The sequence below is a fragment of the Microcebus murinus genome, chromosome 2, assembly GCF_040939455.1.
Source record: "Microcebus murinus isolate Inina chromosome 2, M.murinus_Inina_mat1.0, whole genome shotgun sequence".
Taxonomy (NCBI): Eukaryota; Metazoa; Chordata; class Mammalia; order Primates; family Cheirogaleidae; genus Microcebus; species Microcebus murinus.
This window is the reverse complement of record NC_134105.1, coordinates 108742211-108754354: the sequence shown is the minus strand read 5'-3', so window position 1 is coordinate 108754354 and position 12144 is coordinate 108742211. Positions and strand designations below refer to the sequence as shown.

The 12144-nt window shown below is 45.2% G+C and overlaps 1 protein-coding gene and 1 pseudogene across 1 annotated transcript; one reads left to right on the top strand and one right to left on the bottom strand.

The window, feature by feature from the left end:
- Window positions 1-1579: 1579 nt before the first annotated feature.
- Window positions 1580-9573, top strand: LOC105862709 (intelectin-1-like). Its single transcript, XM_012749217.3, has 8 exons — window positions 1580-1868; window positions 3129-3192; window positions 4846-4944; window positions 5827-6074; window positions 6414-6572; window positions 7110-7230; window positions 8125-8228; window positions 9311-9573. The coding sequence occupies exons 2-8, from the start codon at window positions 3135-3137 to the stop codon at window positions 9461-9463; spliced, it is 942 nt and encodes a 313-aa protein (XP_012604671.2). The 5' UTR covers window positions 1580-1868; window positions 3129-3134; the 3' UTR covers window positions 9464-9573.
- A 1680-nt stretch (window positions 9574-11253) lies between these two features.
- LOC105862672 (U6 snRNA-associated Sm-like protein LSm6 pseudogene) lies at window positions 11254-11544 on the bottom strand (annotated as a pseudogene).
- Between the last annotated feature and the right edge of the window lie 600 nt (window positions 11545-12144).

The window sequence follows — 12144 nt, the reverse complement described above, 5'->3', positions numbered from 1 at the left end:
GGTGGTTAGAAGGAGGAATGTCCATGATATATTAATAGATCTACAATTTTGGTTGTTAGATACTGTCAATTGTAGCTTGCTCCATGATTTATGTACCACTAAGAAGGAGATGCATGATGATGGTAAACTAAGTATATGTTTTCTCTGGAACTTTTCTTTTTGGGTGCTATTTTATTTTGGTCTATCAATACATCTGAGTATTTTTTGTAAACCAGTACTATGATCCTACAAAGGTAGAAAATATTAGCTTCACAAAAAAAGAGATTCACAGTATTTTCCTAAGAACTGCAATATTATTAGTGCTATAATGATAATATATAGTAAAATATGCCATCACTGAGGAGGACCTGATCAATTCTATTATTGAAGGGAGGGTTTAAAAAGTGAAGGATGACATCAGGATGGGAATGATATAGGAAGTTTGAAACATCACTGGACTACATCATTTGATTTAGTCTCAAATGTACTCTGTAGCAAATTTTCACTAGTATGTGGAAAATGGGAAAAATTGAGGACAAAGTAGTCTTTCTGTAAAACTGTATATATTCAATCTAAAGGTTTATATTTATTTTGAAATGATCATTTTCCTAATTTGTTGTTAAAATGTCCTTTCTGTATGAAATGATGATTATTATAGATATTCAATTTTTTAAAAAGTTTTGATTTTGCACAATAGGAAGACACAAACAAAAACTCCAAATCAACTCTAGTTAGTCTCTTCATCTATTTTCTTTTTGGAAAACACACAGGTGCGTGAATTCCTGAATCTGGGTCAGTGCTCCTAGGCTAGCAGGTGACCTTTAAGATTTGTCCTTTAGAACCTGCTAATTCCATGAGTTATCACTGTGTAAAGAACCTGGCCTGAGTCCTCACCTGCACCGGGCATCGTGCCAGGGGAGGGTGGGCTGGAGGCCTGGGCCAGGCCCCGCTGGGCTTTCTCCATAAAGGTTCCAGCGCATCACCCACATCAGGGGCCTCTGCAGAGAAAGCTCCACCCAGCGGGCAGCTGACTCTGAGCTCCTGGCTGCTGTGAGGGAGGAGGCAGCTCCCTGTGCTGAAGGGAACTCAGCTGAGATTCTCGCACATGTCTGTGAGTGGGGGAATCCTGGTTTGAGCTCAGGTCGCTTTTGGTCCCAGAGATGTGTGGAATTGAAAGCAAAGGCAAGGGGCTTTGGAGTCTTTGTAGGATCGGAGAGTGGTGGGAGCAGGGATGTAGAGAAAAAGATGGTCAAGAGCGTTGTTAGGGACAGGTGCAGGTGGGCAGCATTATCACAGGAAAAGACGAGGGGGGCATACATGAGGAGGCCAATGGGCATGTAGAACCTAAGCCACATCTGCAGGAAGTCATTAGGGACTTTCCCCATCCAGGAACATGCGCAGAAAGTAGGATCTCATGTCCCAATGTGACCTTTTCACCATTAACATAGTAAAAATCACACCCACCAGCACCATGGCAGTTTACAAATGTCATGGCAACTCCTGGAAGTTACCCTACAAGGAGAACATTGGGGAGGGCCCTTAGGTCTAAGAATGCCCCTCCTCTCACAGGAAAATAATGAATATTCACCATTTAGCATATCAGAAGGCATAGACATAAAAGCAGAAGTGTGGGAAAGCCCCAGTGTCTTCTCCACTCATGGAGACAGACCTGTTTTGCCTCAAGAAACGTACTTTTGCTTCTACTTCTATGCTGAAAAGCCCACAATAGAAGCTGCTGTGTGGAAGTGCTAAGTGTCTGTCATCGCTCTGTGGCACCAGCCAGCCCTGCTTGTGGTTTGTCCACACAAGGAGCCAAAGAACGGGGACAACACTCCTCAAAAACTCAACCCTGACATTTTGGGGCTGAAACCCAGGGTTGCACTTTCAAGGTAAGATGACAGAGGCTTGTGTCTGCTGGAGGTTGCTTTATTGCATCAGTTCTATGTCTACCTTCTTCCTCAGATCTGGTCAGAGGAGATGTGTCGGGTAGTGCAGATGCGGTGTAGACCCTGGGTGGGACCCTTGTCCTTTTTGCAGTAGCACTAGGGCTCAGGAGAGGGTCCTGTGGGCTACCAATCTTGCAGGGTAATGGCCAAATCTGAAAAAAGAGAGGGCTATTCTCAGAGAGAAACTCTCCCATTACACATGGGGAACAAATACAAAAATTTTACAGGCAGTTTATCTGTCAATAGAGATCTCTGCTATGCCTTGCAGAGACCCCAAAAGGGACAAGAAATGTAGCTCAAGGAAACAACAAGGCTGATCAAGAAGCTAAAAGGCCAGCATGAGAGGAACAGTTCATACCTCTAATACTACTGGTTTTCTTGGTTGCCACCTCTCTTGCGATGCCTGTAGGTCTTACATTTATTGCTCACTTTCAGGCCATGCCTATTTAGCCTCTTGGTCACGTTTGTCTCTTCTAGGTTACAACAGTTCCATTAAAATGTCCTGATGATCCGTGTGTCCCAGCCTGTGCCTGCCAGGGATACTGAAACCCTGCCTAGCGACGCTTTTGAATTCCATGCCTCCACTTACAGATCTTTAGAGCAGAACATCAGAAGAGAGACAAGAAGGGCCAATGGGCATGTAGAACCTAAGCCACAATTGCAGAAACTTGCATTTGTGGACTTTCCCCACCAGGATCATGTGCAGAAAGTAGAAGCCCATGTCCCAAAGTGACCCTTTTCTCATTAATATACGTTAGCATAGTAAAAATCACACCCACTAGCACCATGGCAGTTTACAAAAGTCATAGCAACTCCTGGAAGTTACCCTATAAGGATAACACTGGGGAAGACCCTTACCTCTGAGAACTCTCCACCCTTTTCACAAGAAAATAATGAATATTCCACCCACCATTTAGCATATCAGAAGGCATAGACATAAAAGCAGAGGGGTGGAAAAACCCCATTTTCTTCTCCACGTGGGGAGACAGACCTGTTTCCCCTCAGGAAACGTACTTTTGCTTGCTAGCTCTATGCTGAAAAGCCTGCAATAGAAGCTGCTTGTGTGGAAGTGCTAAGTGTCTGTCATGGCTCTGTGGCACCAGACCTGCTTGTGATTTGTCCAAGCAAGGAGCCAAAGAACCAGGACAACACCTGTGAAAAAATGGACCCTGACAAGAGTGACCTTCATCTTGTTTTCTTTAGGTCACAATGACCCAACTTGGCTTCCTGCTGTTCCTCATTGTGGCCACCAGAGGGCGGAGTGAAGGTGAGTCACCAGCTGGGTGGTTCCCAGGATGCTGATCTCTCCTAGGCCACAGGGGGTGTCTCTGAGATGAAGGGCCATTGACTTAGATGTAGGCAAAGTGCTGATTTCTGGCCTCTTGTGGGAGGAATCGGGCCTGTAATAGTGAGAGCACTGCCCGAGGTATGTCCTGGGTCCAGCTCTGTGCTTCTGTGTGGCCCTGAAGGGGCTCTGGTGAGAATGGGGCTGCTCCCAGCCACTCCCCACATCTGTGGCCTTGGCCATGCAATTGCCGTGGGAATTGCATTTTCTGCTTTTTGCCCAGAGAATATTCTTTTCACAGTCTTCCTTTCTTTACCAGAAGTAACAATGGCATTTTAAAATTTGTATTTGTCTTCAGTGTTATTTACTCCTTTTGATAAAAGTAAAGGCTGTTTCTAAATATCTTTTCATTTAATCTTCCCAGAAACACCTTATTAGCTTTGTTTTAGGCATGTGGAAACTGGAGCTCAGATATGTTAAGTATAATTCCAAGGGCACTCAAGTAGTAGGCACTGAGCTACTTATAACTGGGTACTTCTGACCTCAAAGCTTGCAATTATTGTCATTCCACTAGATGTTTAGAATAGTTTGTGGATTCTTTAGCCTCAATATTAGCATATAAGATTCTTCACTGTGTGTCTCTGCCAGTTTCTTGACCATAGTCTCACCACCGCTCCCTACCTCACACCCTGTGTTTCAGCCACATTAAGCTACTTATATTTTTTCAATAAGCTAAATTATGCTTTTTTTTTCTCCAGGTTTTTGGACATGTTATTCTCTCTGCCTTGAAGTGTCTTTTTCTTCCTACTGATGAATCATGTTTATTCTCTCAGCATAAGCTAAGGAGGACATCTGTCATTAAGACATGAGACAAATCCTGTCTTGCCCCCTCCTACTCCCAAACAACTGCCCTTTCTCCAGTCTGGCCTCTCCATTCTCCATTCTACCCCCAGAGTCTTTCTTTTCCTCTCCTGAGCTTGTTTAACTTTTTTTGTTTTGTTGTTTTTTGAGACACGATCTTGCTCTGTCACCCAAGCTAGAGTGCAGTGGCATCATCCGAGCTCACTGCAACCTCATACTGCCAAGCTCAAGTGATCTTCCTGCCTCAGCATTTTAAGTAGCTGGGATTACAGGTGTGCACTGCCATACCTGGCTAATTTCTTTATTTTTTATATAGAGAGAGTCTTACTCTTGCTCAGGTTGGTGTTGAATTCCTAGCCTCAAGTGATCCTCGAACTTCAGCCTCCCAGAGCGGTAGGATTATAGTCGAGAGCCACTGCACCTGGCCTTGTCTGTCTTTTATCATTTATTCTTTTCAATATACTTTTTTGTTGACTTGTCAGCAATTCCCTCTAGGGGCAAGCTCTTGGGGGGATGTTGACTTTCTTTGACTGCCCAGTGCTTAGGGCAGGGCTGGGCACAGGGTGAGTGATGTGGAGAGAGACATGCATGAAACCTGTGCTGGGTGTTGGGTCAAATGAGCTGAATCAATAGAGACTGGGTATCTCTGGCCCTTACCATCCCAGCAGCGAGGCTCTGCTCCTGTGGGTGTGGAATTGTTTGGGACTAGTCACAAGGAGAAGATGGGTTTTGTGACAAATCAGCAGTGAGAATAAAACTCTGCATTTTCTCTAGAGGCCAATACTTCCTCTGAGCATTCGTCCTGTTCTTTTGCGTCTCAATCTCTGCTCAGAAGCTGCAAGGAAATCAAAGCCAAGAACCCCTGCGCAGGTGGTGAGTGACAAGACATTTAAATAGAACCCTCTCAGGGCAATCAGGGTTTTGTACTCTAGGACGTTTTTTTTTTTTTAAGGTTAAGAAAAAATTGTAGTAAAATGTATATATATTGCATATTGAGTGAAATTTGCCACTTTAATTTTAAACCTAAAATTTATCCACAGTAATTAACTGCACAACCTTGTGCAACCATCGCCACCATCCATCTCTGGAATTGTTCATCACCTCCGTACCCACTCAGCAACAACTCCACATTGTCCTCTCCCCCAGCCCCTGGTAGCTGCTATTCTGCGTTCTGTCTCTATGGATTTGCCTTTTCCAGTTACCTCATATAAGTAGAGTCATTTGATATTTGTCTCTTTTTGTCTGGCTTATTTCACTCAGCAAAATGTTTTCAAGGTTCATCTGTGTTATAGCATGGATATATAATTTCTTTTTATCCATTGTGTGTACATATGTACACACACACAGCCTGAATTTTGTTTGCTCATTTACTGATGAATATTCAGGTCGTTTCTCCCTTTGGCTCTTGTCACTCATGCTGCAATGAACACTGCTGCACTAGCATCTGCTTGAGTCCCTTTCCCCAATTCTTTTGCATATAAACCTAGCAGTGGAGTTGCTGGGTCATAGGATAATTCCATGTTTAACCTGAGAGGAATGACACTGGCCACTCGGATTTGTTGACTCTGTGTTCTGCCGCAGTCTCAGGAGCATGATCTTCTGAACCCAGGGAGATTGCAGGCCCCCCGGGAACACTTAGTGGCAGGACCCAGGGAGGAGGCTTTAGGCCGTGTGTCTGGTTCCTCGGGCCTCTGTGGTCGTGGGGCTGAGATGGCCGTGAGCTCTCAGACAGGCTCTGGCTGGTTCTGTCTGCAGATGGCCTATATTTCCTCCGCACCGAGGATGGTCTCGTCTACCAGACCTTCTGTGACATGACCACTGGGGGTGGCGGCTGGACCCTGGTGGCCAGCGTGCACGAGAACAACATGTATGGGAAGTGCACGGTTGGCGATCGCTGGTCCAGTCAGCAGGGCAACAGAGCAGACTACCCAGAGGGGGACAACAACTGGGCCAACTACAACACCTTTGGGTCTGCAGAGGCGGCCACGAGTGATGACTACAAGGTTAGTGCCACTTCCTACGCACTGGGAAAGGGTGAGGAGTGAGTGTGTGTGGCCACAGCACGCAGGAGGGAGGGTGGGAAGGGGGACATGGACACAGGGCTGGAGAAGAGGAAGGAAATACTTATAGATCTTGAATCCCAACTTCCTCCCCACAAGGCGGTTAGGGACGTGGGTGGTGGGGAGTCCTCACCTGCTGGAAGTGGGGGTGTCTGAGCACAGGCAACCACCTGCCCCACCCCTAGAGCCCAGAGCTGTGAGCTCAGCTGAGGGCTGCACGTGTGGGCCTTTGCCTCGTGGGACCCCCTGGCCCCGTGAGGCTGAGTGTTTGTTGCTGTGCAGAACCCTGGCTACTACGACATCCAGGCCCAGGACTTGAGCATCTGGCATGTGCCCAACAAGTCCCCCTTGAAGCACTGGAGTAACAGCTCCCTGCTGAGGTACCACACTGAAACTGGCTTCCTCCAGGGACTTGGACATAATCTGTTTGGCCTCTACCAGGTACACAGGGCAGCTGGCTGGGGCTGGTTTTATGGGTGTGTGGAGAAGCAAGTGTCTGAGATTGGGAAGGAACTGTCTTTAGTGGTCCAGTCTGCCATGGTCTCCTAACCTTGATTTCTTGTGGCTTCTGTCCAGCTTCTCTCAGGAATTGTGAGAAAAGACCTACAGGATAGGATAATTGGGGAAGGAGGAAGGGAGAAAAGAGAGAGAGAGAGAGAGGGAGAGACAGTAAGAATGAGAATGACATGGTCTGGCCTGTTGGAAAGCACAGCTTTCGTGTGACAAGCAGCAGCAAAAGGGAAAGATTCTTTTGACTGGTTTTGAGATAATCTCAGTTGCTACAAGGCACCGTTTTCTGTGAGCGGCAGCATCCCTGGGAGGTAATGGTTTGTAAGGACAAAGCTATTGTCCTTGCTCAATGACATTTTTTCTGAATTTTTTATTTTCTCTTTCTTTCTTTCTTTTTTTTTTTTTTTTTTAGAAGGAGTCTCACTCTGTTGCCCAGGCTGAGTGTCAATGACTTTTTGTTCTTTACAGCAATACCCTGTGAAATACGGAGAAGGAAGCTGTGGAATGGACAACGGCCCTGCGATCCCTGTGGTCTATGATTTTGGAGATGCCAAGAAAACGGCATCTTATTACTCACCTAATGGCCAGAGTGAGTCTTTAATGCTCCTCTGAACTCTTGGTAGGAAGGGTTTCAGTTTTGATTGAATTCATTCAGTTAAGACATGTAGCAGTTATTAATCAGTTACCACGGCTCAGATCTCTTCTATGCATGTGACCCGTGTTGTTCCCCTCAGTCTGCTTGACGGCCTCACCCAGGCTGAGCTGTCATTAACCTCATTGTAGGAAACAGACGCACTGAGAGGTTGGGGAACTTGCTGAGATCACAGGGCACGTACACAGGGGAGCTCGCATTTGCACTGAGGAAATTTGGCTCCAGACTCTTTACTCCTGACAATCCCACTGTCAGCCCCTCAGGAACTTGTTAGGACCAGGCCCAGGTTCATGTGCAGAGGGCAGAACAATGAACAAAATGGGGAGGCCTTTTTTTTAATTGTGAGGAGTAACCGTTAATTTATTTTGTGTGAATCTAAAGTTGACAACATAGTATCTTTGACTGAGGCTCAGTCTATGCTATAAAATTCAAAGCTGATATTGAGATTTGGGATTTGAGATTTTAAAATAAAGGAGAGTAATAAAAATGTAATGAGGAGCAGAGTGAATCTACCTCTTAATTGTTGCAACCCTGCCCTTAGAGATGTTTAGTGTGATCTTCCTGCATAGCTGAATTTCTCTTCACAAGCCTCTGGCAGACGAGAAGCCGTCCCCGAGGGCAAGCTGTTGGTCTCTGGGCTGGGAAGATGTCCCTGATGGGAAGTTTGGGGCCAGGATATCATCCATTGGCCCCAGAGGAGCTGAGCTCCAGCAGTGTGGCTGGAGTGTTGGGCTATAGCCTGAGCTTCAGCATAGAGAATCTCTGGGCTGGCGTAAAGAAGGCTGTTTCTAGCATCTTCCTTGAATGCTGTTTCCTGTCTCTTGTTTTCAGAGGAATTCACTGCAGGATTTGTTCAGTTCAGGGTCTTTAATAATGAGAGAGCAGCCCATGCCTTGTGTCCTGGAATGAAGGTCACCGGATGTAACACTGAGCACGTGAGTTTTTGTGGGACCCAAAGGGGCTGTAAGGTTGAGTTTGTCACTATGTGTTGATATGTGTGTTGGGTGTGGTACGAGTCTGGTGTGAGTGTGACTTTTTCTTGGACATTGTTGGGTTTCAGGGGCAGAGCTGCGGGACCCTTTGTCCGGGTACAGACATTCTGTACCTTTGAGGACTAAAATCAAGGGCTTAGGCTTCACAAGAGCCACTGCTGGATGCTCAGCCTTTGGGAAAAGCACTCAGTCTCCTGCAGCTGGGGTGAGGTTTCCATGTGGGAACATTCTGTGGAAGCCTTTTGAAGCTGAGATTCCTTGTCCTTCTTCATCTGTGCTTTAGCTTTCAGAGAAAAACTGCCCAACCCTGGCCTGGGCTTGCATAACTACACAGTCTGTTGGGGGTTACCAGGAAGGTCCTGGACATCACCTTCTAGAACCTCACTCAGTCCATTCCCCCATGTGCTTGGGAGAATAAACAATGGGTATTGATGATTTCCAAAGTGTTTAAATTGAATACCAGTTGAATACAGAGGATGGGAAGAGAAGAAGACCAGAACAGCCTCATGGTTTTCATTTGGGTGAATGAGTGTCATTTACTAAGTCAGGGTGTCTGGATGACGAGCAGTTTGGGGTCCACGAGGAATATTTAACTCTGTTTTGGTCATATGGAGCTTGAGATTCCTGTGTAGAGATCCAGGTTGTATTCTTAGGTCTTCAGCACAAGGAACATCTGCACAGGAGATGGAGATTTGGGGGTCTTGGTGAACTGTTAGTAACGGAAGCCAATGTGGTCATGCAATCTGTAAGGGACAGGGAGAGGAGAAGCACTACAAGAATTCATGAAGGAAGAGTTTCACCAGGGAATCCTAGAATGAGTGTTCAGAAAAGTTGGAGGACAATAAGGAGGAGACAATGAGATCACTAAAGCTAAATGTATAGAGGTTTTCATGGGAGGAAAAGATCAACGCTGCCAATGGTGAGTCTCTTGAGGACCAAAGACTGACCTGGACTTGGCCGTTAGGCTGTCATTGGCCTCACCAGCAGATCTCTCATCTCTGTCTCTTCCTCTCCCTCTTTCCCAGCACTGCATCGGCGGAGGAGGTTTCTTCCCAGAGGGCAATCCCCGCCAGTGTGGAGATTTCTCTTCCTTTGACTGGGATGGATATGGAACTCACATTGGTTACAGCACCAGCCGGGAGATAACTGAGGCAGCTGTGCTCCTATTCTACCGTTGAAAGGGTTGTGAGACCTCTTCTCCCAACTGTGCGATCCCAAAGATGGAGAACAACTTACCAACTGTGTTGTTAATGGCAGAGGAAAAGAGAATAAATCATATTGCATCAAAGCTTTGTGTGTCCTTGAAGTATTTTCCTGCAGGCAGTGAAACAGTCTAGCATATGTTAAGGAATGTCTATCGCTCTGGTTGGTTCTACTTCAGCCACTTTTGTGCTTGGAATGTCAGGGCTTAGGAATCCTGATATAGGAATATGCCCTCCCCGCCGCCTTCTATGTAGCCCTTAAAATAGCCAGAGGAATAAAGGGAAGGGGAAATCATTTTATCGTAAACCTTCCTAATGCACGTGGACTGAACAATTACATCCTCAAGCTGAGGATCCTAAAGAAGAAAATAGTTCATCTGTGGGGGTGCACCAAAGAGGAATGAATGACACCCAATATCCTTATCTGGTATATTCTAGCCTTAGCGGTTGGGGCATTGTCTGTAGGGAAGCACAAGGCTGGCAGCCTGTGATGGATGATAGTGTCTCCTCTTGGGTGGTGCCTTCACTATTCCAGGGTTCTCATGTTTAGGTGTTATTCAAAAGGAGCCAAGTGACCAAATCATCCCCAATGTGTTATTGGTGCAGATTGGATTGGGATGATATCAGTTTTGACCCATGACTAAATATTAGACATTTAAGTGTTTCCTCTAGAATGCAAATCTGGTTATAAGAAGCCCTTCCAGTTTTCCCCATCTGAATGTCAATTTCTTCTCCCTGGCTAGAAGGTGAAGTTCAAAATTCTTAGGCCTTAGGGAAATTAGAAGAGGAAGCAGAGAAGGGGAAGAAGAAGAGAAACAGGAAGCTATAGAAGTTTGCCTTAAAAATGTTTGGGAGGGTTCTCTTTGTTTAAACCAGATTTATTTGGGCCTGGGTTAGAAATTGTCACTATTTTCCCTACAGGATTTTACTTGCTTTCTGCTGCCTGTTCTTTTCTGCCTTCTCTCTTACCCATTGTCCCAATTCCCCATCCTAAAATGCAGATGTCTCTGCCCCTCAGCACTCTCAGCTGCCCTTCCTCCAACTAGAGCAGACAATAAGAAAGCTGAGTAAGTTTTCACCTCTCACCTGTGTTCCCCTGTGTGTGACTCACCTGCTGTGTGCCAGACACTGTTGGCCCGGAGTGCACGGAACAGTGGTGGGACAGGCGAGTGAACATTTTTTTTCTCTTTCACATATTCTTTTTTCAGTTATTGCAACAAAAATTACTGAATGTGTACTATCTCCTGGGTAAGGTGCTGGGAATATAGTTATAGAGAAGACAGATGAACCCAATTCTAAATCTGCAGGTGGCAGAGCCCATGGGTCCCCTTGGTACACGGTGGGAAGGTCTCACAGGAGAGTCCCAGGGATCTGTGGGAGCACAGAGGAGCAGCCCCGAATCCAGAAACGAATGTTAGGGAGGACTTCTCTGAGAAGGCCACTTTACCTTCATTCTCCTTTCCACCCTGCAGTGACCACAGAGATCTCTGAGCTGGGAAAGTTTTCTCCTGTCGTTATATTCATCGTGCCCCACATCTGTAGAGTAAAGTTGTTCAAGGTCCAAGCTCTGGAATCAAGTGAAGTGAATCAAATTAAGTGAAATAACTTATATGGCTTCTATTTATTTGTTTTTTATTTTTTCAGTCCATCAGAATTAAATCCACAATTTTATACATTTATTTTATCCATAAGTCAATGGAAATTGCCAATTATTATAGAAACAGGACAAATTATATCATGAAAGAACCACAAAAATAGAAAAAATTTCATAAAAAATGTATCCAACTATGAAAAGTATTGCTATCTTGATGTCTTTGCATCCTTCTCCTCTGTGTACTTATGTACAACACATTGTTTCCTCGAATAAGTGCATCCCCATACTTATTCTTCAGTTGCCCATTTACATATTCCTCTGTCTGCTCCAGGACTGTATTGATGTAGCCATCCAGGCAAGCCAGGTCCCCTCGATAATACACTCCAGAATTTAATTTTACCACAGCTTGCCATCCAGTGATTTGCTTTAGGAAATCACTAGGGGTTTGCCTCCGAAGACTCATTTTAATAACCTTGGGAGGCAGGAAACCTGAGTTCTAATGTCAGCTCTGCTACTGAATTAGCTGTGTGGCTTGAGTAACTTATCTTTTCACCTCTCATGGCCCCCAGTTCCTCATCCTGTGGCTGGGATCCAGAGCCCTCACTCCAAGCTCCCCACTAGCCCAGCCTCCGTGGACAGTCACCACAATAACTTGCAGAGCTTTCAAAAGAGCACCAGGCTTGTGGTATCTGCTTGATATATGTTAGTTATTATTATATTGTTTTTTGAGGGTTTTCAAAAGTCTATTACAACTCAATTTCACTCACTCATGAAAAACAAATTTAGGGCACTGTTGTTGAAGAATCATTGTGCCATGTATTCTTGTAAACTCTGAGATGTAAGGAAAGTTAATATGTGTTTCCTGACCCAGAGTGCTGTGGGAGGGAGTGCAAAGTCAAAGAGATGGCAAGGAGAGATGTACATGTAAACAAATCATTAAAACCCTGTGAATTCATTTTTTTTCCTATAGAAAAAGCAAACTCTTTTTTCTTCTATATTGACACTACTCTCAGTGCTTCTGTGACCAGATATGTGGATTTTTCCCCCCACATTAACCAATTCT

Excerpts from the sequence above, each read along its gene's own strand:
- LOC105862709 (XM_012749217.3), top strand. The coding sequence starts at position 3,135 with ATGACCCAACTTGGCTTCCTGCTGTTCCTCATTGTGGCCACCAGAGGG. Across the intron at positions 6,075-6,413 it reads CCACGAGTGATGACTACAAG|AACCCTGGCTACTACGACAT; the intron begins GTTAGTGCCACT and ends GTTGCTGTGCAG. Across the intron at positions 6,573-7,109 it reads ATCTGTTTGGCCTCTACCAG|CAATACCCTGTGAAATACGG; the intron begins GTACACAGGGCA and ends TGTTCTTTACAG.